The 26,454-nt window shown below is 43.7% G+C and overlaps 1 protein-coding gene across 2 annotated transcripts; it reads right to left on the bottom strand.

The window, feature by feature from the left end:
* Window positions 1-21,612: 21,612 nt before the first annotated feature.
* On the bottom strand, window positions 21,613-26,207 carry LOC138664679 (keratin-3, type I cytoskeletal 51 kDa-like). 2 transcript variants are annotated; one of them, XM_069751583.1, is made up of 8 exons: window positions 25,495-26,207; window positions 24,719-24,801; window positions 24,008-24,164; window positions 23,752-23,913; window positions 23,435-23,560; window positions 23,032-23,246; window positions 22,854-22,943; window positions 21,613-21,977 (listed from the first exon to the last, which is right to left on the bottom strand). In XM_069751583.1, exons 1-7 carry the CDS (start codon window positions 26,044-26,046, stop codon window positions 22,856-22,858), a joined length of 1,383 nt encoding a protein of 460 aa, XP_069607684.1. In that variant the 5' UTR covers window positions 26,047-26,207; the 3' UTR covers window positions 21,613-21,977; window positions 22,854-22,855. The 2 variants fall into 2 exon arrangements, with proteins under 2 accessions (XP_069607684.1, XP_069607686.1); XM_069751585.1 differs by lacking the exon at window positions 21,613-21,977 and having other exon boundaries at window positions 22,850-22,943; window positions 25,495-26,116.
* Between the last annotated feature and the right edge of the window lie 247 nt (window positions 26,208-26,454).

The raw sequence follows: 26,454 nt of genomic DNA, 5'->3' as shown, positions 1-26,454 counted from the left end.
AGGCATACTGATTTGCCCTGTTGAGGGCAGAGTAAAGTACTGCAGTGTGCTGGGCTTCTCGGATATTTCCTGGTGCCTGCACACTGCAGTACTTTGATCTGCCCTCAGTAGGGCAGAGAATTACGCCTGCGCATGAGCTGCAACAGAAGCAAGGAATAGGATGTCATCGCATGAAGATGACGCCACTGGCGCATGCGCAGTAGCAGCTCTCGGATCACAGGCAGACCGATAGCAACTACTAGGCCGGCGCGGCGTGCACTATTTTCAAATTGAGGTGTTTTTCTTTCCTCTAGATCAGTGTTTCCAAAACTCCAGTCCTCACAGACCCCACAGGTCATGTTTTCAGGATTTTCATAGTTTTGCACAGGTGAGACAATTCCTGATGCCTTGATGATACTTCCACTACTTGCGCAATACTGAGAAAATCCTGAAAACATTTGTTTTTTTTTTACGCATGTACAGATATTCATTATGCAAACTACTGGGCAGGTCACTGAGGGATCAGTGACCTGTCAGCAGTCTGCATTAAGAATATCTAATCAGAGCACCACATACACTTACCCCACCTTAGGGCACGAGAATCTCATTAACACAAAACTGAAAATAAAGATTAAAGAACAACCACAAGACGGATTTCATCAACCAAGGTATCATTTTAATCAGTATAAAGGTGCCGACCTGACACTGTGTGTAGGTTAGTGTGCACAATACTGCTGACAACATCCCTTTAAGGATAAAAGGGATTTCTCAGTTGGGAGTGGTAGGAGTAGTTATAGTTGGAACACTTCCTTGTTTAAAGTAGTTAGTGAGTTGGATGGAGATCAGTGAGATTGTTGCAGATCCAAGTTCGGTGGGAGTAATAGATCAGGGCCACAGGGTTGAAAGTCACATTGATATGAGGAAATGGGAGCAGCATGAGAACGGCAGTGACTACGTTCAGTGGGATATCTAATAATGTCCAAGTCCTATGGTCTGGAAAAGGTATGGAAGAGCCATCTGTAATGTCACAATCAGAGAGGAAAACAGGAGGGGATCCCCAAGCAAGAACTAGCTCAGAGAATTGGGAAGATGCGGTACCAAATAGTATGTTTCAAGGACAAGGATTGTCAGGAGGCAAGGGATAGCACAGGTGGAAGGAACTGTGGCCAATGAAAATTACTTCCTTTTTCAACATATTAACTTTACTCAACAAGTTCAGTTCAGTCACAGATACTGCACAGTAATTTTCATTGGCCACAGTTCCTTCCACCTGCGCTATCCCTTGCTCTCCTGGCAATCCTTGTCCTTGAAACATACTATTCGGTACCGCAGTTTCCCAATTTTCAAAGCTAGTTCTTTCTTGGGGATCCCTGCCATTATCCCCTCTGTTGGCGACATTAAAGATGGCTTTTTCATACCTTTTCCAGACCATAGGTTTTGGACGTTCCGGAATATACCACTGAACCAAGTTGCTGTTGTTCTCATGCTGTTCCCGTTTCACTACACACGTGGTCAAAATTGTTGGTATCCCTCTTTTAATGGCAGAAAAACCCACAATGGTCACAGAAATAACTTGAATCTGTCAAAAGTAATAATAAATAAAAGATCTATGAAAATGAACAAATGAAAGTCAGACATTGATTTTCAACCATGCTTCCACAGAATTAAAAAAAAAATAAAACTCATGAAATAGGCCTGGACAGAAATGATGGTACCCTTAACTTAATATTTTGTTACACAACCTTTTGAGGCTATCACTGCAATCAAACGTTTCCTGTAACTGTCAATGAGACTTCTGCACCTCTCAACAGGTATTTTGGCCCACTCCTCAAGAGCAAACTGCTCCAGTTGTCTCGTGTTTGAAGGTTGCCTTTTCTAGACAGCATGTTTCAGCTCTTTCCAAAGATGCTCAATAGGATTTAGGTCAAGGCTCATAGAAGGCAATGTTACGATCGCTGCGCATACTTACCCGGCTTCTCACATCCCTCGGCGCACTCGCTCTCCTGTCCAGCGCCGCTCTGCTTCCTCCTTCGCCGGCTCTCGGCGTCCAGTCTCCCTGCGCATGCGCAGTCGCGTCTCCTCCGCCGCTAAGCCCTCTGGGAGGTCGCGACCCGGTGGCTCCGCCCCAACATGGCGGCGCCCATCGGGTATTTCTTCCCGGCGTCTCCCTAGGTAAGACGCCTTTGCTTTGTAGGTGCACTGTCTGCCGTCAGTGTCCCTATGTCCTAGGCTCCCTTTCGCCATTCCTGTTTCCCTGCTCAGTCTTCGCTTTGTTTCAGTGTTTTGTCCAGCCAAGTTCCGTGTTCCTGCTGTGTTCCACCAAGTTCCGTGTTCCTGCCGTCTTCTGCCAAGTTCCGTGTTCCTGCTGTGTTCCACCAAGTTCCGTGTTCCTGCTGTGTTCCACCAAGTTCAGTGTTCCTGCCGTCTTCTGCCAAGTTCCGTGTTCCTGCTGTGTTCCACCAAGTTCCGTGTTCCTGCCGTCTTCTGCCAAGTTCCGTGTTCCTGCTGTGTTCCACCAAGTTCCGTGTTCCTGCTGTCTTCCACCAAGTTCCGTGTTCCTGCCGTCTTCTGCCAAGTTCCGTGTTCCCGCTGTATTCCACCAAGTTCCGTGTTTCTGCCGTCTCCTGCCAAGTTCCGTGTTCCTGCCGTCTCCTGCCAAGTCCTGTGGTCCAGCCTTGCCCGTCATCGCCTGTGTTCCTGTCTTTATCAGTTAAGTCCTGTTTTCCTATTATTCCCCGTCATTCTAATAGCTCTGTAGTCTCTATCTTGGGTCGTCCCTTTGGCTCTAGCTGTTGTGTCTCCATTCCCCCGAGGTCCTGCTCCTAACGCTCCCTGTAAAGGGGGTGACTCCATCTGGTCCGCTCGACCCCGGGGGCTCTAGAGTCACGACCCAGAGGGTCCACTCTTAGATTTCAGTTCGAATCCCTACAGTAAGCAAAGGCCATGGACCCCGCTGGGGCCTCTGCTGCGCAAAAAGAACTACTCTTTTTGCGGGAGAATCAGTCCCGAATAATGTCCTTTTTGAAAGCTATGGACTCTCGCTTGTCTTCGCTCCTGCCCTCTGATCCTGGCAACGCCGCTCTACTCATTGGCTTACAGCAAGAGTTAGCTCAGCAGCGTGACACCCAGGCCCATATACTTAGTTATATGTCTTCAATAGACGATCGGCTGCTTTCTATCCAGACGGCCGCTTCTACTTCTGCTCCTGCTTCTCACCCTCCACCCCGCTTGGCTAAACCGCCCCGGTACAATGGGGATCCTAAATCTTGCCGAGGATTTTTAAACCAATGCCGTCTTCATTTTGAGCTTCTGCCCCAGCATTACCCAACGGATCGGTCCAAGGTTGCTTTCCTCATTTCCCATCTGGAGGGTGACGCCTTGGCATGGGTTAATCCACTCTGGGAGCGAGACGATCCCCTAGTCTCCCGGTTGTCAGAATTTTTGGAGACTTTCCGTCTGGTCTTTGACGAACCTGGACGTCTGGTCTCTACTACTGAGGCGCTGTTTTCTCTCCAGCAGGGATCGCTATCCGTAGGCCAGTACGCTATTCAGTTCCGCACCCTCTCCTCTGACTTGGGCTGGAACAATGAGGCTTTGGTAGGTGCTTTCTGGCGGGGCCTCTCTGGGCGCATAAAGGATGAGTTAGCTGGTCGGGACACCTCTACAGTGTTGGAGGAATTCATTTCTTTAGCTACCCGCATTGACCTTCGGTTCCAAGAACGCACCCGCGAGCGGAGATTTCTTTGTCCTTCTCCTGCCGCCCGTAAGCCACTCAGCCCACAGCCTAGAGCTTCCTCTCAGGCGTCCACACCGGAACCTATGCAAGTGGACCGTCTTAAGATGTCTGAACAACGTCGTAAAGAGAGACGCACTCAGGGGTTATGTTTTTACTGCGGGAGTGCTGCTCATTTATTGCGTTCTTGCCCTGAACGTCCGGAAAACTCCTCCGCCTAGGTCAGGTAAGAGAGGCTTCCCTAGGTGTGTGTGATCCCTCTCAACCCCTTACTTTGTCCGTGCTGTTGCATATTGCGGGCAAGGGCATTTCTCTGGATGCGTATGTGGATTCGGGCGCTGCAGGGAATTTTATCAGGTTGGAAGAGGTTTTGAAATTCTCCGTTCCAGTCAAAACCTTAGAGGCTCCTGTGATTCTTGCATCTGTGGATGGTAAACCTTTACAGGAGACCATTACTCAAGTGACACTTGAGGTGGAACTTCAGGTTGGGGCTCTGCACAAGGAGAGAATTGCATTTTATGTTTTAGCGGGTCTGTCTCATCCTATGCTCTTAGGTCTTCCTTGGTTACGGAACCACGAGCCCATTTTAGATTGGCGCAATGGTAATATCTTGCGCTGGGGTGAGCTTTGTCGGGAACGTTGTCTGCTGCCGGTGCGTCCTGTGGGATCTTCCTCTAATTCTCCTACCTCTTCTTTTTCTGCCTTACCCTCTGTCTACAGCGCTTTTTCTGATGTCTTCAACAAGAAGGAGGCTGAGGAGCTTCCGCCTCACCGTCTCTATGATTGTCCCATAGATCTCGTGCCTGGAACTAATCCGCCCAGGGGCAGAATCTATCCTCTCTCTCCTGCTGAGACTCAAGCTATGTCTGAGTACATTCAAGAAAATCTTGCTAAAGGATTCATCCGCAAGTCTTCTTCTCCGGCCGGAGCAGGGTTTTTTTTCGTTAAGAAGAAAGACGGTTCTCTCCGTCCCTGCATTGATTATCGAGGCCTAAACAACATCACGGTGAAGAACAAATATCCTCTGCCACTCATTCCGGAACTCTTCGACCGTCTTCGGGGTGCGCAAATTTTTACCAAACTAGATCTACGTGGCGCATACAATCTGGTTCGTATTCCAGCAGGTGATGAGTGGAAGACTGCTTTCAATACTCGTGACGGTCACTACGAATATTTAGTTATGCCGTTTGGTCTCTGCAACGCCCCCGCGGTTTTCCAGGAATTTGTAAACGATGTATTTCGGGATCTTCTCTACTCCTCAGTCGTAGTTTACCTTGACGACATTCTCATCTTTTCTCCGGATCTCTCCACTCACAGGCGAGATGTCCGTCGTGTTCTGCAAAGGCTAAGAGAGAATCATCTGTTCGCTAAGATTGAGAAGTGCGTCTTTGAACAATCTTCCCTTCCCTTCCTTGGATATATTGTCTCAAGGTCTGGCTTAGAGATGGATCCAGAGAAGGTTTCTGCTGTCCTGAATTGGCCCCGTCCTCTTGGAACAAAAGCAATCCAACGTTTTCTTGGCTTTGCCAACTACTATAGACAATTTATTCCTCATTTTTCTTCTATGACCAAGCCAATCTCTGCTCTAGTTCACAAGGGAGTCAACTCCAGTCTTTGGACCCCTGAGGCTGAAGAGTCCTTTTTGTCTCTTAAACAAAGTTTCGCTACGGCCCCTGTGCTTCATCGTCCCGATGCTAATAGACCGTTTGTCCTTGAGGTCGACGCATCCTCTATTGGAGCTGGAGCTGTACTTCTGCAAAGATCCTCGTCCGGACGTTTGGTGACCTGTGGTTTTTTTTCTAAAACCTTTTCCGCTCCTGAGCGTAACTACTCTATAGGAGATAAAGAACTATTGGCCATCAAGCTAGCCTTGGAGGAATGGCGTTATCTCCTTGAAGGGTCCCTTCATCCATTCACCATTTACACAGACCACAAGAATCTGGCCTATATTCAGTCTGCTCAAAGACTAAATCCACGACAAGCCAGATGGTCTTTATTCTTCGGACGATTTGAATTTGAACTTCATTTCCGACCCGGAAATAAGAATGTCAAAGCAGATGCTCTTTCAAGATCCTTTCAGCCTCAAGACATTGAGGATTCTCCGGCTCACATCATTGATCCTGCGAAGATCGTCACTCTTGCTCCTCTAAGAGTGTTCTCAACTCCTCCTGGCAAGACTCTTGTGGCTAATCAAGACAAGGAGAGAGTTTTATGTTGGGGTCAGTCCTCCAAAATTGCAGGACATGTAGGAGTCAAGAAGACACTTTCTCTGATCTCTCGGTACTACTGGTGGCCATCTCTCCGACAAGACGTCACCAAATTCATCGCTTCTTGTCCTTCTTGTGCAAAAACTAAAGTCCCTAGGCAACTTCCTTCCGGTCTCCTGCATCCTCTGCCTGTGCCTTCCGTTCCTTGGAGTCATATAGCTATGGACTTCATCACTGATCTACCTTGTTCCTCGAATTGCTCTGTCATCTTGGTTGTTGTAGATCGGTTCTCTAAGAAGGCTCACTTCATCGCTTTACCTGGTATGCCTTCCGCTCCTGAGTTGGCAAAGATCTTTTTACACCAAATCTTCCGTCTTCATGGTTTTCCACATCATATCGTCTCAGACCGTGGAGTACAATTTACCTCACATTTTTGGAGAGCTCTCTGCAGTCTATTGAAGGTTAACTTGGACTTTTCTTCCGCCTATCATCCTCAGTCCAACGGACAAGTGGAGCGAATTAATCAAGTTCTGACTACATATCTGCGACATTTCTCCAATGCTCACCAAGATGACTGGGTCTCTCTTCTCCCCTGGGCCGAATTCTCATATAACAATCTTCCCAGCGAGTCTTCCTCCAAAACTCCTTTTTTTGTAGTCTATGGTCAACATCCGAACGTTCCTCTTCCTGTTTCTCTTTCCTCGGGGGTACCGGCAGCGGATTTCTTGTCCCGGGAATTCTCTACAATTTGGAATGAGACCAAGGTGGCTCTTGAGAGAGCTAGCCTTAATATGAAAAAGATTGCTGACAAGAGGCGTTTGGATGCTCCGCCATATTCTCCGGGTGATAAAGTTTGGCTTTCCTCTCGCTATATCAAGCTTAAAATTCCCTCTTGCAAACTGGGTCCCCGCTATATTGGTCCTTTTCCCATCTTGAGTCGCATTAATGATGTCTCTTATAAGTTGAAGCTGCCTGCCTCTTTGCGCATTCCCAACGCCTTCCATGTGTCTCTTCTCAAACCTGCAGTCTTTAATCGCTTTCACTCCGCTACCTCTCCCTCTCCTCAGCTCTGTACTTCTGATGGAGTCTTTAATGTTAAAGATATTCTTGCCAAAAAGGTAGTCAGGGGTAAAACCTACTTTTTGATTGATTGGGAGGGATTTGGTCCTGAGGAGAGGTCCTGGGAACCTCGAGAGAACATCAATGCTCCTCTCATCATGAAAAGATTCCTTTCTAGCCTTAAGAAGAGGGGGACTAAGGAGGGGGGTACTGTTACGATCGCTGCGCATACTTACCCGGCTTCTCACATCCCTCGGCGCACTCGCTCTCCTGTCCAGCGCCGCTCTGCTTCCTCCTTCGCCGGCTCTCGGCGTCCAGTCTCCCTGCGCATGCGCAGTCGCGTCTCCTCCGCCGCTGAGCCCTCTGGGAGGTCGCGACCCGGTGGCTCCGCCCCAACATGGCGGCGCCCATCGGGTATTTCTTCCCGGCGTCTCCCTAGGTAAGACGCCTTTGCTTTGTAGGTGCACTGTCTGCCGTCAGTGTCCCTATGTCCTAGGCTCCCTTTCGCCATTCCTGTTTCCCTGCTCAGTCTTTGCTTTGTTTCAGTGTTTTGTCCAGCCAAGTTCCGTGTTCCTGCTGTGTTCCACCAAGTTCCGTGTTCCTGCCGTCTTCTGCCAAGTTCCGTGTTCCTGCTGTGTTCCACCAAGTTCCGTGTTCCTGCTGTGTTCCACCAAGTTCCGTGTTCCTGCCGTCTTCTGCCAAGTTCCGTGTTCCTGCTGTGTTCCACCAAGTTCCGTGTTCCTGCCGTCTTCTGCCAAGTTCCGTGTTCCTGCTGTGTTCCACCAAGTTCCGTGTTCCTGCTGTCTTCCACCAAGTTCCGTGTTCCTGCCGTCTTCTGCCAAGTTCCGTGTTCCCGCTGTATTCCACCAAGTTCCGTGTTTCTGCCGTCTCCTGCCAAGTTCCGTGTTCCTGCCGTCTCCTGCCAAGTCCTGTGGTCCAGCCTTGCCCGTCATCGCCTGTGTTCCTGTCTTTATCAGTTAAGTCCTGTTTTCCTATTATTCCCCGTCATTCTAATAGCTCTGTAGTCTCTATCATGGGTCGTCCCTTTGGCTCTAGCTGTTGGGTCTCCATTCCCCCGAGGTCCTGCTCCTAACGCTCCCTGTATAGGGGGTGACTCCATCTGGTCCGCTCGACCCCGGGGGCTCTAGAGTCACGACCCAGAGGGTCCACTCTTAGATTTCAGTTCGAATCCCTACAAGCAACTTCAGAATAGTCCAATGTTTTCCTCTTAGCCATTCTTGGGTGTTTTTAGCTGTGTGTTTTGGGTCATTATCCTGTTGCAAGACCCATGACCTGCAACTGAGACCAAGCTTTCTGACACTGGGCAGCACATTTCTCTCTACAATCCCTTGATAGTCTTGAGATTTTATTGTACCCTGCACAGATTCTAGACACCCTGTGCCAGATGGAGCAAAGCAGCCCCAGAACATTACAGAGCCTCCTCCATGTTTCACAGTAGGGATAGTGTTCTTTTCTTGATATGCTTCATTTTTCTGTCTGTGAACATAGAGCCCATGTACCTTGCCAAAAAGTTCAATTTTTGTCTCATCTGTCCACAGGACATTCTCCTAGAAAGCTTTATGGCTTGTCATGTAGTTTGGTGAATTCTAGTCTGGCTTTTTTATGATTTTTTTTCAACAATGGTGTTCTCCTTGATCATCTCCCAAGAAGTCCACTTTGACTCATACATCGACGGATGGTGTGATCTGACACTGATGTTCCTTGAGCTTGAAGTTCACCTTTAATCCATTTAGAAGTTTTTCTGGCTCTTTTGTGACCATTCGTATTATCCATCTCTTTGATTTGTCATAAATTTTCCTTCTGCGGCTACGACCAGGGAGGTTGGCTACAGTCCCATGGATCTTAAATTTCTGAATAATATGTGCAACTGTAGTCACAGGAACATCAAGCTGCTTGGAGATGGTCTTATAATTCTTACCTTTAACATGTTTGTTTATAATTTTCTTTCTAATCTCCTGAGACAACTCTTTCCTTCGCTTTCTCTGGTCCATGTTGAGTGTGATACACACCATGTCACCAAACAGCACAGTGAGTATCTGTAGCCCCTATATACAGGCCCACTCACTGATTCCAAGATTGTAGACATCTGTGATGCTAGTTAGTGGATACACCTTGATTGAACATGTCCCTTTTGTCACATTATTTTCAGGGGTACCATCATTTCTGTCCAGGCCTATTTGATGAGTTTTATTATTTTTTGTTAATTCTGTGGAAGCATGGTTGAAAAAAAATGTATGACTTTTATTTGTTAATTTTCAGAGATCTTTTATTTATTATTACTTTTGTCAGATTCAAGTTATTTCTGTGACCATTGTGGGTACTCCTGTCCTGAACTTATCTAACTTTATTGTGCTAATCTCAATTCTAACTGTTCTTACTACTCTTACTAATTCCTACACTTGTACTTTAGTTTCCAAACTCTGTCCCAAGTCTTATAAAAATACACAACTGTAAATTACACATGTCATTACATAGTAGACCATGTTACACTTAAAAAGTACATGTTTTATCTGGAAGGGTTGTGGGTATGAATTGATCTTGACACACCCTTACTTTGAAGTCATGTAATGTATCACCATTCACCACATGGAACATTGAGAAACACTGCTGTAAAATACAGAACAAAAATCTGTGACCATAGAAAATTGTTTGTATTTTAATCGCCTTCCCTCAAATGGACGTACTATTATAATGTAATAAATTGTGCTGATAATCACCATCGGAGCCTGTCTCTTTAACCCCTTTAATAGTGTGGTCAATAACTCTCCCTGTAAGCCCAATGGCACACACCACACTTGAAGCACCGGGAATGTGCTGGCCTGCGTCCGTGTACTCCCTCCGTCACCCGCAGGGATTCCAGAGAGAGAAGTGCAGTGTTCCTGGTAGCTGACAGAGAGCAAGGTGCCGTGCGCTTCTTGACCATTAGTACAGCGGATGTGCTGCATAGAGAAAACCGAGTACTGGACAGACGTTTGCGGCCCACCTTGCCAGTATATACCATCCCGCTCACTGTGGACACTGTTAGTGATGCGGCCTTGTTTGTTCCGGCCGCATATACTTATGGACTAGAGGCTCAGCGGAAGGTGCCAGAGACCGACCAGGAGACGGACCGCCGTTACTAACAGAACCTGTTTGGACCAGCACCGTGCCAGCCGTTTTTGGTGCTATTAATCCCCAAGTAGTATCTGCAGTCTGATGAACTTCTGACATGATAAGTGTACAAAAAGAACTGCCGTTACCTTGTTCAGTAACTTTGCATATCCTTTGCAATTTAACTGTTTATCCCCCTGTTTAACCCTTCATCTCCCCCTGCAAGGAGTTAACCCCTGTTCAATTAAAACAGAAACAAAAATTGTTAACTCTTGCTCTGCCTCCTGCCTGTCACTGCATCCCGACCCTGCTCACACTAGCAGCGTTGGCAAGCTCTCTTGGAAAGAGCTAGTGAGTGCTACAGTCCATGCTTAGGAGACCGACCTCCTCTAATAGACTGCAGCAGTGACCTGCAATGGTGACTGGCAATCTAGGCAATGTATAGTAAACAATAAAATGAGAAATCCCTCCTTTGTTGAGAATGCAGACCATTTTTAATATCTTGTTAATTAAAAAGTTGCTTGTTTTAAAAGCCCTCTTGAATGTTACCCGTTAAAGACCTTGAGAATCCATTAAAGAACTTGAGAATAACTCCTTTAAACCTCTGAGCCCTTTTGAGCTGTTTCAGTTAGAATTGCATGTGCTGCAGACTTCCACTCAAATGATAAACTTACAATTTCATGTGAATATTTTTTCTCTCTAAAGGGAATATGTCACCATATTTTGAGTCTCCGAAAAATACCACCACCTTTATCTGTTCCTGTGCTGCATTCCACAAAAGTATCTATTGTGGCACCCCAGGAGTCCGGTTACCGCAGTGGCATTGCCTCCCTCACAGGGGGTAATGTCATGCCTGGAAGCAAGAAGGGGTCCCCTTACCAGGTAATACCACCATCCAACACTTTCCTGACTCCAAACCAGAAGAGGGAGCTCTAACACCCGGTTTCAGGGTAGCGTCCCTATAAGTTCTGGCCTGGAAGTTGAGTTAGTTAGTCTAGTCTGAAAGTGAGAGAAGAGGAGGGAAGTCAAAGAGAACCTGGGGAGTAGAGCTGTAACCAAGCTCACCCCAGAACTGAGTGCCGACAAAGAGGACGCCAAAGTCCTTGGCTGTGTGGGTGCTGTACGCCTCGACAGCCGAATCTGGAGGGCAGGGAACTGCAAGCTCCCTGGCCACACTGAACACCCGGAGGCATCACAGCAGAACAAGAGCCCAGGGCTGCCAGTGAAAAGCCAGTGCTCGTGATAGGCTCACGCTGTCTGCCATACAGGTTAGAAGCAACATGCAGGAGAAGAACGTGAGGAGAACTTAAAGCAGCAAGGACCAAAGAGGATAGCACAGAAGGAAGGCCTCCAAACCCACCTGGCTAGGTGGATCCTAAATTGCTTCCAGGCTGCCTGGACCTCATCATCACCTGTTACCCGTGCCCCAGACTGCACCTGCAAACTGCAATCCTTGTGTCCTCCAGTCATTTCCCGCACCCTCAGTCCTGCACCTCATCATCTACGATCCCTTACCAACTATACCGGTAGCCCTGGGGCTCTGCTCTACCTGTGGGGAGCAGAACCATCCCAGGTGCGTCACCATTGGCCCGAGCGGTCCCCTTAAGCAGCATTGGCCATCCATTGCCGAACACCACAGGTGGTGTCATGAACTAACTCCATATAGACTTGATTTCACCTTCATTTCATTAATTTTAATTGGACGCCAGGGCCAAGGACCGGGTCACTGCTGCCGTGACAACCCCCTGAAGAACCGTCGGACCCGGCCCGAGTACCCCATGGTCCTAGCGGGCGCTCCACTATCACTTCTTGATTTTCCCTGTATACACCCCAAAATACCATCTTAACCGCACCTGTGCTGTTTTTAAATGAGGATGGTCCTGTCCAATGAGCGTCCTCGCTGGGGCATCTGTGCCACCTTTCTGCTCCTAATTGCAGTCATCCAGCTTTGATTGACATGGATGATGCATCCAGCTTCATCCATATAGCAAAATGAGATTTTGTGCCTACCCTGTAGCCTCGCATGCCCAGGCAGGTGCACTTTGCTCTGCCAACCTGCATGTAGAGCATAACATATCACTTTACAACTGCTGAGCGACGTCATTCAACGTACCCTGCTACTGGAATTTACCAGAATGAGGTAGGTCAGCACCTGTACAATGATGTTTTATGATCTGCCCACAGTAGGGCAGAACAAAGTGCATCTGCGTGGGTATGGGAGGCTAATGTGCAGTACAAAATCTCATTTGGCTATGTGGATGATACAGGACGCGTCATCCATGTTAATCAAACCCAGAGGACAATTAAAATTGTATTTTTGGGGTATACAGAGGGAGGCCAGAGTTGATAGATACATTTGTGAAATGTAGAGCATGAGCAAATAGGTGGTGGCATTTGTTCAGAGATTCAAAAAAAATGGTGACAGGCTCCCTATAATCGGCACAGTACTTCACTTGATAGAATTGCACATCCAACTATAACGAGGGGTACGTGGGGGGTGAACAACTTTTCCAAGTATTATAACATACCTGTTGTGGAGGCTGTAGTAAGCTGTTGTATTTCACCCTATCATTATATGTGCAAGTAAAGACTGAAACATGCATGTTCTCCACTCTTTCTTACCCTTTTCCATCCTACTTGTTGGTCCATGTTATGTTGATGCCCAATGCATAACTTGAAGATCCAAGGCCATATCTGAAATAGGGACCTCACCTAACATGTGCCATTAACTGAATAATATTTGTGTCTTATTATCTTGAAAAGTAGCCATTTCCCTCCCTATAATTTGTCTTTTATATTCTGTAGCTATTACAATGAGATAGGAATACCCACTAACAGCCTACAAGGGACCTGGGAGCTATTGTAGTAATGCAAAGCATTTATTATCTTCTTGACTCATTTCAAAGGTGGGCGAAACAAGTGATAAAATATACAGTAGTAAGAGATACTGGAATTTAGAGAGGATAAGAGACGCTTACAAAACAACAAAATGATACCAACCTAAAAATCATCCACCCAGTCAATTATTTTGATATGGTGGATATGTTTGTTAGGTGTTGAGTTCCTGCCGCTGCACAGGGGGAACCTCAAACCATGTCTACTGCGGTCTCCCATTCTCCTTCAGCCGCAGTAGAACCTGCTCAGCAGAGATGTAGATCCCAGCATATGGCTCAAGCTGATACTGTGCGCTTGGTTATTGCTGCTTTTCCAGGCTTTACTTTTGTGGCCAGCACTGATCAGCAGCAAGCAGGCGTTTCTGGAACTAAGTCCAGCTTTTTCCATACTGAGCATGCCCATGGGACGACCTCCCATTGGAGGTCGGGGGTCATATGCTCAGATCCTGTTGCGGCTCCTATTGGACCATCTGGAAGGTACTTCTATAAAAGGTTTGCATGGCCATTCGGCCATGCGCTAATATAATTTTGATAACGTGTGTGTGTGTGTAGATGGATGTACAGTACAGACCAAAGGTTTGGACACACCTTCTCATTTAAAGATTTTTCTGTATTTTCATGACTATGAAAATTGTACATTCACACTGAAGGCATCAAAACTATGAATTAACACATGTGGAATTATATACTTAACAAAAAAGTGTGAAACAACTGAAATTATTTCTTATATTCTAGGTTCTTCACCTTTTGCTTTGATGACTGCTTTGCACACTCTTGGCATTCTCTTGATGGGCTTCAAGAGGTAGTCACCGGGAATGGTTTTCACTTCACAGGTGTGCCCTGTCAGGTTTAATAAGTGGGATTTCTTGCCTTATAAATGGGGTTGGGACCATCAGTTGTGTTGTGCAGAAGTCTGGTGGATGCACAGCTGATAGTCCTACTGAATAGACTGTTAGAATTTGTATTATGGCAAGAAAAAAGCAGCTAAGTAAAGAAAAACGAGTGGCCATCATTACTTTAAGAAATGAAGGTCAGTCAGTCCGAAAAATTGGGAAAACCTTGAAAGTGTCCCCAAGTGCAGTGGCAAAAAGCATCAAGCGATACAAAGAAACTGCCTCACATGAGGACCGCCCTAGGAAAGGAAGACCAAGAGTCACCTCTGCTTCTGAGGATAAGTTTATCTGAGTCACCAGCCTCAGAAATCGCAGGTTAACAGCAGCTCAGATTAGAGACCAGGTCAATGCCACACAGAGTTCTAGCAGCAGACACATCTCTACAACAACTGTTAAGAGGAGACTTTGTGCAGCAGGCCTTCATGGTAAAATAGCTGCTAGGATACCACTGCTAAGGACAGGCAACAATCCGAAGAGACTTGTTTGGGCTAAAGAACACAAGAAATGGACATTAGACCAGTGGAAATCTGTGCTTTGGTCTGATGACTCTAAATTTGAGATCTTTGGTTCCAACCACCGTGTCTTTGTGCGATGCAGAAAAGGTGAACAGATGGACTCTATATGCCTGGTTCCCACCGTGAAGCATGGAGGAGGAGGTGTGATGGTGTGGGGGTGCTTTGCTGGTGACACTATTGGGGATTTTTTCAAAATTGAAGGCATACTGAACCAGCATGGCTACCACGGCATCATGCAGCGGCATGCTATTCCATCCGGTTTGCATTTAGTTGGACCATCATTTATTTTTCAACAGGACAGTGACCCCAAACATACCTCCAGGCTGTGTAAGCGCTATTTGACCAAGAAGGGGAGTGATGGGGTGCTACGCCAGATGACCTGGCCTCCACAATCACCAGACGTGAACCCAATCGAGATGGTTTGGGGTGAGCTGGACCGCAGAGGGAAGGCAAAAGGGCCAATAAGTGCTAAGCATCTCTGGAAAATCCTTCAAGATTGTTGGAAGACCATTCCCGGTGATTACCTCTTGAAGCTCATCAAGAGAATGCCAAGAGTGTGCAAAGCAGTCATTAAAGCAAAAGGTGGCTACATTGAAGAACCTAGAATATAAGACATAATTTCAGTTGTTTCACACTATATAATTCCACATGTGTTAATTCATAGTTTTGATGCCTTCAGTGTGAATGTACAATTTTCATAGTCATGAAAACACAGAAAAATCTTTAAATGAGAAGGTGTGTCCAAACGTTTGGTCTGTACTGTATGTCGATGGATGAAAGCTCCTTAATCATTGCCATTCCTTGTGTTGATGACTGCTCGTGAATGGTGGAAGCTATCTAGCGCCCGACAGTGCAACCTGCACACTTTGCACACGTTTCAGCGTCTAATCGCAGTGACCGCTTGTACGGTGGGAACTCCCACTTGGACTCAGCATCTGACTCAGGGCATCCTCAGGCGCGGGCTCAAAAGCCACCGAGGGTCAGAGCGAGTCCAATCATCAGTTTAGTGGGGGTGATTCATAAGGATCCCACTAGTGTCTTTCAGCTGCACCCTGTGACTGCTAACAGGGCGCGGCATATTTATGGCAACTCTGTGAAGCAACAGAGTTTGCGCCTATTCACACTGGGTGAGATCTAACCCACGTGTGAGCAAGCGTCCATCCGCCATTATTCAGCAGCAGGTGTCATCTCTGCACGGTGGACCCCAGACTGCGAACGCACCTCATATTCTTTAATATTATTATTTGATGCGTTCCACCAGTCCTAACAATGTTTTTTCTTAGTACTCTTGGCAAGATCTGGCCTCCCAGCTTTCATCAAGAAGACATATTGTTGATAGATCAGAAATGCATTTATCATGCGTTAAATATAAGAAGAACTGGTTCCTTGGGGAGCAAGTTACTATGGGTGTAACTTGATATGAAGGATCTGGGAGATACGGGTTTAGATTTAAAGCAAATTACTACATGTTTCTTGTTCAATTCTCTACAAAGTGTATTAATTAAAAACATTTCTACTTTACATAATAGTTGCCAAACTAGATACTATGATCCTGATTCATCAAGATAGGAGTTGTTCACGCTGGTCTTGCTGAGAAAATGTGCTGAAGTCAGAATCTCCTGATTTATGAGGAGGCCTATGCCTCTTCTTGAATCGGGAGTGTCAGACAATCAATGTGCGCCTCCATGTACGTCTCGCTATAAATCGTACTTCAGTCCCTGCTGGAGGAAGATTTCTGGGGTACTGAACACCAATTCTGATCATGAATATACACTTACTTGGAGCTGAGTAAAAATGGCCCGAGAATGCTAAAGGTCAAAGAGTTTTAGTGCAGTCTCAAGTTTTGCCAATACTGTAGGACTTTTCAAAGCCTTTTACTCCAGTATGCTTTGATGAATCGGACAATATCTTTTGCAAAATAAAACTTTGTTCAATACTGGAGAATATGAAAATAAGCTATAATATGGAAAGGACTTCAGGCAATGTGAAAATTGGAAATTATCTTCTAAAATGAAGTAAATTGTTTCTAAAAGCTAGATAAAAGCTGATGGATGTCCTGTGGCACAAATGTAGTGGGGATCTCCACTGAATGTAAACCAGACCTAATCTGACCCCTTATGGCAGCCACCTAAAGAAGTGGTGGAAGTGCATGCACACGTCCCTGTCCAGTCTATAGTAGTCATGGAGGAAGAGCCACATACGTTTGTGACCATTTCCTAAACTCTTTCTGTCTATATAAGATCACTAAATAGTCATCATGATGGTGGAAGTCATAGGGCAGATTTCCCTTGATCTCTAAAATACAGCTCTGAAAGTGCCTATCCTTAAAATAGGGTTGCTGTGCGGTTGGTAAACTACTGGTCAATGATATTACTATACTAATAATAAAGACATACCGGAACCAATATGACATAACAAAACACATATTCAATATCAAGGATCCTCTCAAATATCATTAAAAACTCATAAGAACCACATAGAGTTTTTTAATCCTAATTAATAGTATGGATATACTGAAAAGCACATTCAATAATAATTTCAACAAAGACAAACTATGTGAAAAGTGTCTTTATTGATACAAAATACTAAATGACAAGCAATACATATACATAATAAGAATTAAATCCATACTGAATGATCAGTTCATATGGAAAAGAACAGGCGGGCAGCAATTTAACCATAAAAGCAATGGAGGACATACCATGAGACTATGGAAAAAAGGACGAAGGGGGAGACACCCCAGCATGCATAAATGCATTCCCTTCATAAAGTGCACAGTGCATAATATATATTGCCTAGATGCATGCAGAAAATTACACCATAAGTCACAAGGGCAGAGGATAATAATAATATAGTACTGGCAGGTTGTTAGTAAAATCAATAATACAATATGAGGGAGACAACAAAATGACCCCAGCTACCTAAGGTAACCAATACATCGCCACCAGTACATAGTTAGCCATATCATCAAAAACTCTTACCCATACTGATGCCCGAACCAATGCACAGGAGCCTTGACGAGCATTTCGCTGTAGCTTCCTCGGTCTTAAATATCCCACCATGATCCACCACAACCAATAAACACAGTCTATAAGTACACATCCGGTCACTTTATGTAAAAGTGTGGAGGCGGAGCCAATGAGCGCAAGGGAGAGGACACATCCAGTCATGTCATGTGAGCGTGTGGAGCCGGGACCCACCACAGCAACAATACCTCACATCCGGCGTCTCGGGGCGGTGAGTTAGGAACAAGTGTTCTGTTCGACGTCACTGAAATGCACAGCCTCCTTTAGATGCCTTCTGAGATGCAAGCTGAGAGAAGTCACACCAGCACATGCTACCTATGACCGGATATAGTGAAGCCATAGTATTTAAGGGCAACACATAGGACAACAGAATATCACCCAAAATATAGTATAAATGTCTCAATTCGTTGCAATTTCCAATAAAAACCTGATACTTATGGATAACAAAGATTAAGTTAACAAGGAAGAAGAAATAAGTCCACATATCAATAACTATTCCTTAGTGACCAAGATAATATGTATTAATAGATGTTAGTGTATCATGAAGCCGTTCCATTTGCTCCATAAAAAGGTCAGTAGATGAAACATCACTTTCTGCACACAGTGTCCAATTGATGTTAGAATTACATGTGGAATCACTCCTTAGATCCATAACTGCCAGATGGGTATCATGAGGGATATTGAGTGGGATACAAGAGACCAGATCGCAAGTTAGATGTTGAGATGACATTTACTAATAAAATAAAACACAAAAACACAAATAAAACATTAAAAATATTCCAAGGGCATTAATTAGATAAACATCAGTCACAAGGCCCTAAATAACAAAACGTCTATCTGCATTACAAAAATGGTGTGAAACTTAATTTTTCATTAAGAGCCAGAGGGATCATGGTCCCCAATTTAATAATCCACCGGCACTCTGGGTACATGGTGATATCAGAGGGGGAGACATGAGACGCAGACTGGCACAAATGGAGTGCAGGAGGATTCAGTATGGATATTACTAAACTATTATTGGAGCCCTGGATTAAAAAACACTAAATTAATTAAGATTTGGTTTATAATGCAAAGAAAACAAGTTCATAATCATTTAGAAACAAAAATACTAATGTTAGGGGTTGAGTTCCCACCTCTGCACAGGTGGAATCTCGAGCCATCTCCTCTGCGGTCTCCCATTCTTTTTCAGCCACAGTGGACCCTGCTCAGCAGAGACATCGGTCCCAGCATCTGGCTCAGCCTGATAATGTGTGGATGGTTACTGCTGCCTTTCCAGGCTCAGCCATTGTAGCCAGTATTGGTCAGCAGCGAGCAGACTTCTTTGGGACTAAGTCCTGCTTTTCCCTTTCTGAGCATGCCCAAGGTAAGACCTCTCGTTGGAGGTTGGGGGTCACATGCTCAGGTACTGTAGCAGCTCCCATTGGTCCTCTAGGAAGGTCCTGAAGTTGCTCTGGTATTGTAGCAGCTCCCATTGGTCCTCTAGGAAGGTCCTGGAGTTGCTGCAGCTATAAAAGGTTCGCATGGCCGCAAGGCCATGCGCTACTATCAACCTATGTCATAAGCTTAGCGTCATTGTGGTCATGTTTGTGTGTGATCAGGGTTTGGCTGAAATAAGCCCCTAGAATACCGGCATCTCCGGTGAGGAGTTTTGTGTATGAGAATTCAGGGCTGGCTTATAGCCATTAGAATTCCGGCTCCACCAGAGAAGAGTTGCTTGTGTGCTATGCTGACTGCATGACCACTCTTTGCTCAATTAGGTATCTGTGCCTCTGTGAGGTTAACAGGGCACAGCGTCTTCATTTCTGTGCAACTCTGTGAAGTAACAGAGTTCGCTTATACCGCCATATAGTGCCGCCATGTCTAGCAGCAGGTTGCTCTCCTGCATGGTGGACCCCAGGTTGCGAAGGCACCGATTACTTCTAATATATATATTCGGTGCGTTCCGCCAACCCTAAAAACTAATGTTTTAATTCAGGAAGAGTTCAGAAATCAATATTTCGCAGAATAACCATGATTTTCAATCACAGCTTTCATGCGTCTTGGCATGCTTTCCACTGGTCTTTCACATTGCTTCTGGCGTAAAAATGTAAGCAGTTCTTCTTTGTTTGATGGCTTGTGACTATCCATCATCATCTTGATTACATTCCAGAGGTTTTCAGTGGGGTTCAGGTCTGGAGATGCCCATGACAGGGTTTTGATGTGGTGGTCTCTTAATTTTTGCCAAAGCTGTATACAAGACTTAGGTTAGCCAATCAATGAGTCTTAAGCAGCATTGAAGAAATAGGCTGGCACACTTGTTAGTATAAGTGCACATTCATACTGTGGCCATTAACAGACAATACCTAGGATAAAACCAAATGAACAAATTCACTGTAGTAAGTAAATAAATAAACTGTAATAATACATGTAAATAACAGAGGAAACTTAGTTGATACTATTTCTCATCAAAAAGCGAAAAAAGCCATCCCACCACCACAGGGTGTACCCAATCAGGATGTTCCTTACCTCTAATAGTTCACCTCGCTATGTGGCAGCAGGCCTCAAAAAGACAGAGGCAGAGCAGGACCTAGACCTGGCTGTTTCACATCTTCCCATGGAAAGCAATATAGACAAGATGAACAGCCCAAAATGGGAGATCCACACCCCTATATATACAAAGTAACATAGTAACATAGTAACATAGTTAGTAAGGCCGAAAAAAGACATTTGTCCATCCAGTTCAGCCTATATTCCATCATAATAAATCCCCAGATCTACATCCTTCTACAGAACCTAATAATTGTATGATACAATATTGTTCTGCTCCAGGAAGACATCCAGGCCTCTCTTGAACCCCTCGACTGTGTTCGCCATCACCACCTCCTCAGGCAAGCAATTCCAGATTCTCACTGCCCTAACAGTAAAGAATCCTCTTCTATGTTGGTGGAAAAACCTTCTCTCCTCCAGACGCAAAGAATGCCCCCTTGTGCCCGTCACCTTCCTTGGTATAAACAGATCCTCAGCAAGTACAAGGATATAATGCAAAACCAAAGAAATGGATTGGCATGGTGGGATGGATTTTACGCTTTTTTGATCAAAACAGAGTGATCTACATTCTCAATGTTATTAGCATGTGCTATTACTATTTACTTACTTTTTTATTTACTTACTGCAGGGTTTTTACTTATTTCTTTTTATCCTAGGCTTTTTCTGGGATGTGCCTCCCCCTTTCTGGGCTGTGCATTTTGTCTATATAGCAGGCAAGTGTGTAACAGTCAGGTCTGGTTCCTGCACTGACCCCCTCGATTTTGAGGCCTGCTGGGCACATAGCGAGATGAATTCCTATACTTAGAGACCATCCTGATTGGGAACACCTTGTTGGGGTGGGATAGCTTTTACATTTTTTTTTACCAAAATAGTGTCATCTAAGTTCCCTGTGTCATTTACATATACTATTACTTTTCATTTACTTAGTGTGGGGTATTTGCTCATTTGTGTTTATCGTAGGTTTAATCAGCAAGTTTTGTTTAAGACTCTTGGGTGATACTCTGGTGCAGTGTCAGACTGGGGTGCCAAGGGCCCACCAATAACATTGTTTTCTGTACAGAGTGAATAAAGTGAATTATGATAAGTACTGCACATACAGTGGGGTTAGGGTCCCAGATCTGCACAGGGGCCCACCGGGGGGATTCACCTGTTCACCTATGGGCCAGTCCGAGCCTGCTTTGGTGTACCAAGTAAACCTGTAATACAATGGCACTTTGTATGGTACATGACTTATACACAAGATCCATTCTATAGGAGTTTAAGTCTTATACTAAGGAAGGTGCACGTGTATCAGTGATTCATACATGCCCACAGTACCAATTTTCCTGGGACAATTCTTCACACTAGACTGTAAAAGGGAAGGAGTTTTGAAAAATCACATCTAAAGTGGCCATTTTGGTTGTGTTTGTGGGCAATATCGACGGGGCATTAATGCCTTGAACTGGAATCCTATATAATGTAATTACACCTCAGAAAAGGGCCTTAACCTAAATGCAATGCAAATACTATAATGGGCCCCCACCTTTTACATATCACCAGACTTTTGTCTTTTAGCCCTTTTTAGGGACCTAGACCCATAGGGAACTGTAGTATCTTCCCGTAAATCCCAATAGTTTAGCATTTAGTCTCATCTTATCCAGCCAAATTCAAACCACACAAGGCCATCATATATGAATTGCATCAGAAAAATCTTTATTTAGGTTATACAAAGCGAAGCAAAAATGTCCAAAGTGTAATGATATTGATGGACAGACCACAAACCACAAGGAGACTGTTGCGCATTAGTGGAACAAACATGGTTTCGGACATTAAACATAATGGAACTGTAAGAATGCAGCAAAAAGAAAGGAAGAAGTAAGGATTATAAATGCGAGTAAGCCTGGCAGGTTTCCATTTTGCTTGAGCAGACATCACCTCTGTTGGCTTTGGTAAGGTTTTTAGTTTCCATCATTTTCTTCAACAACTTCTGATTTCACACTTATCCAACTTTAATGATGTCCGCAATTTTCTTCTCTCTTCTTGTCCTTTTGTTACCTAAAATAAGACAAAAGAGTGTGTACTGTAGACTGTGTCATTGCTTATTCATCTTATTTCCTAAACATGAATGCAGTCTACAACTATCGGAACAATGGAAATCGAAGTTCTGTAGAACCAGAGATTGCGGCTCACTGGTGTACAGTCTACTGTGAATTGTAAGAAATGAGCAATGACAAGACCAGAACTATTGCAAGATATATGTTTGTTAGTGAAGACCCTTATGAAGTGATGCTTCCTTATATAGTTTAAAGGAGATTTTGGGGGTAAAAGTTTTCCTGTTTCATAAATGCAAGAGATTAAAAGTATATCCCCATTAAAAAATTGTGACTATCTGGTATTTCGGCTCTGAGTCATGTGATCAATTCTAATATCAACTTTTATTTTTCTAAATAGCATGCCATAAATCTGGCTTGTGATCCTCAGTATCTCAGAATGAATCCACCCCTAATGTATATTTTGTATAATTACTAATAAGACTATGGGCTATGGTTATGTGACTCCCTAGTCCATGCGCAGCTAATAGTGATCCCACATGTGCAAAAAGCCGCTAGGGTTTTGGAGAGTTAGTGCAAAGATTTGCAGGAGATTTAGTTTGATGCTCGATGAAGGAGCTGTGACATGCCCACAAACTGCATGTGCCAGAAGTGAAGTGACCCACAGTGAATAGACCAGGGGAATAAAATGACATAACATAAAGAGGTGAGTTTATCTTTATTGTATTTAGGTGTACTATGTGCCATTGATTATCTTTATATCCCCCTTAAGTACTTAGTCTTTGACATTGTTGTAACAGTATATGGTTAAATTGCTCCTATGTTGACTTTTCATTGGTGGGATATCTTAATATATGTATCTTGCAATGGGTTGCATTACCTTCAGTATCTTCCGGTAACTTTGGTGGTACTAGACTGAGTTGTCCTTGACGATGAAGATGATGTGGAAGATGATGTTGATGACGTACCACTGCGGATATTGAATAACAGTTATTATCAGTGCATTGGTGCTACCAAAGCAAGGATATTAAAAGCTTGACACTATTGGTCACTGTTACCCTTCTCCTTCCAGAAGCTTGGTGTATGTCGCAATCTCTGCTTCCAGTCTGGTCTTAATGTTTAGTAGGTCTTCGAAATTTGCAGTCTGGCACTCAATGTCAGCTCTAATGTTTGTCAGCTGCTCTTCAATTGAAGCAATTTGTGCTTGCAGTTGTGCAATCTGCATGCAGAAACGTCCTTCTGTCTCTGCCAAGGTATCTTCCAGTGATTTTTTCTGCAAACGAGAAAACTCAACTTTTCAAGCGCTGACAAGTCCTACATTGTTTTTCATAAAAAAAAAAAATTATCCCAAAAAATTCAGAATGAACCGATAAAGTCTACAGATTACTCAGCAAAAGTTAAATATGTGTATGTATAAAAAACAAAACAAAACAAAACTAGATACAGAAAATTGAAACTCACCATGGCAAGCTGTGATTGAAGCTCGATCTCCAAAGCTTGAAGTGACTTTCTTAGTTCAGATACTTCACTCTTGCTGGTCTTAGTTTCTTCTATTCCTTGAGATATCTCTTTCTTAAGCCCTTCACTCTAGAGAGAAAATATATATTTTTATTAATATTTGAAGAAAAACCCTTCCAGAATATCTCTTCTAACTAGGTTTCTCAATTTTTTATGGATCACTAAATATGATCAATCCCATGACCTTTCTAAAACCATTATAAACCAAGCATGTTACATCTTGTTGTTGGAAAATTTGATTGGCCTACATGGAAACTTACCATTTTATTGAATTGGGCTTCAGCATCCTTACGATTCTTCTCAGCTAATGCTTCATACTGTCCTCGCATATCGTTCAGCAACTTTGTCAGATCAATACCTGGTGCAGCATTCATTTCGACGTTGACTTGACCCAAAGTGGTTACTTGGGATCCTTTAGCCTCCTATGGTGGAAAAAGTATAAAATATGTTTCATGTAATCCTTAATGATTAGTGATTTGTATACAATTAAATGTCTAAAATTTCTTCTCCACTTACTTCTTCATGGTTCTTCTTGAGAAGAGCAATCTCTTCAGTGAGGCCTTCAAGCTGAGATTCCAGATCGGATCTGGATAAGGTCAGCTCATCCAGGACTCTACGCAGGCCATTGATATCAGCTTCTACACTTTGACGAAGAGCCAGTTCATTCTCAAATCTGAAAAAATAAGCATATATAGCCTTTAATATTACATTATTATTTGTGAAACAGGAGGTACTTGTAGTTTTGGTTTCTTCATTATGGTGCTAGAAGCATACATTATTCATACTTGTAGGATTGGTTACGTTGATATTTTCCTGAGTTTTTATGCTAGTTAAAGTTATAGCCATTTTGTCCCCCAAAACATCCCACCTTAAAAAGTTAAATTCTATACATATAGTCTGTATTGCTAGACATGTTTGTACTTTTTCGAGTCAAGGTGGTCAATGATTTCATCTTGATTGGGGTTTGTCACTTAATTTTCATTATTTATTGAATTATTTGGTAGAGTCCTCCCAGTGGGCCCAACTCTTGTAACAATAACTCTACCATCCATCAGGACCTCATATGTTAGTTCCCTAGACCTGCCATATGACCTTGATGTCTCTGTAGACAGCCTACAAAGTAACTCATGGATTTTGAGAAGTCTTGAATTCCTTAAAACAAACTTTTTCATTTTTGATCTACTGCATGTGACAAGAAGTTATCGTGTAGAAGTTTTCATAACTTACTTCATCTTGAAGTCATCAGCAGCAAGCCTGGCATTGTCAATTTGCAAGAGTATGCCTGCATTGTCATTAGTAGCTGCAATAATCTGTGAAAAAAGTGATATTGTCACTTTCTATTATTAATGATAATTTCTCCTTTTTTAACATCTGAAATGATTTTTATTGTAATGATTCTTCTCATTTTGATCTGCATGGTCCCGATATGAACTTTTACTATTTGTATCATTATGTTTTATGTCATGAGTATGTCATGAGTGCATCACATTACAAATCCAATCATACAACTCAGTTTCATGGCTTTGCTAAATGCAGGGTCATGTGTATACCTATTATTGGTATGGAGCCAACACAGTGATGTACACAAAATACTGTCCTGTCCCTTCACTCCTTGTCCATATATCGAAAAAATAATTTAGCTTCAACCAAAAAACACACTAGAGCATGACGTAAGTTTAGTTATTAGAAACGAATATAAAAACTAATGTTAACCTGATCAGATTTAAACCCAGAAACCCGAAGCTGACAAGGGCTTATTACTGAGCTACCATAATTTCATAATTGCTTTATGAGGTTCTGGTTTAATTGCCACGCCTTAGACATCTAGCTAAAAATAATCCTGACTATATTTCTATAATACATTAATGCTTATTTTAGTCACTGCTATAAAATCTAAACATTTACTCATTGGCAGGATGCATTGTAATGGGTAAAGTGAACATGCTATGATTTTAATTATATAGCATGGGTACAGAATTACAGTATTGTTTTATGAAGCTTACCTTAGTTTTTAAATCTTCAATTGTGGTAAAATACTTGGAGTAGTCATTTGCTCCCTCACCAGTGGTACTACCAGGCCTTTGCTTTTCATACCATTCCTTAATCTTACGTTCAAGCTCAGCATTTGCTTCTTCCAAGTCACGGACTTTTTGCAAATAACTGGCCAAGCGGTCATTAAGATTCTGCATTGTTTGTTTCTCATTTCCAGTGAAGATGCTGTCACCTCCTCCAAAGCCACCTCCGGCACCACCACCATAGCTTCCTCCAAAAACAGCTCCACTAGCCCCACCACTATAGTTATAGTTAGCAGAAGCACTGTTAAAATCATTTTGACCACCAATGAATCCTCCAGCACCACCATTAAAACCACCAGCTACAGATTGACCAAATCCCCCAGCACCACCACCAAATCCAGAACCTCCTCCAAAACCAACTGCTCCACCACCATAACCGCCAGCTCTACCTTGACCAAAGCCACCTGCACCTCCACTGAAACCTTGGGAGCTTGAGGCTGAAAACTGCTGAGAAGATGACTGTCTAAAAGAATAAGACATATTGTTCAAGCAAAAGGACACCCTTTCCAGATGAAAAAAAAGCAGCTTCTGTGTGAAGAGTGATATCGGCACAGCTTCTATTCTTTATATATATAGATCAGATTTGAAAGGGTGTGTCATTCTTGAATATTAATGTTTTCTCCTTCAAACAGAAGAGTTTCTTGCCAAGTTATTGCCACTGCCTATAACTTGGATCAATTATCATGATTTATCGACTTGCGTCACTCTAGCCGCTGGTTTTTCCACCCTTTGGTTGATTGTCAGGAAAGTTCAATTTGAGGGTGGAGTGCATGGAATTAATGTATCAGGCACCTATAGAGAAATTAATTTCCATGTAGAAGTAGTTCATAATATTCATTTTATAAAGGGATAAAGATTAAATGAAACATATACATTATGAAACTAATG

This window comes from Ranitomeya imitator, chromosome 2 (genome assembly GCF_032444005.1).
Source record: "Ranitomeya imitator isolate aRanImi1 chromosome 2, aRanImi1.pri, whole genome shotgun sequence".
NCBI classification, from domain to species: Eukaryota; Metazoa; Chordata; class Amphibia; order Anura; family Dendrobatidae; genus Ranitomeya; species Ranitomeya imitator.
The sequence above is the reverse complement of the archived record's forward strand: the minus strand, read 5'-3'. Positions and strand labels throughout refer to the sequence as shown.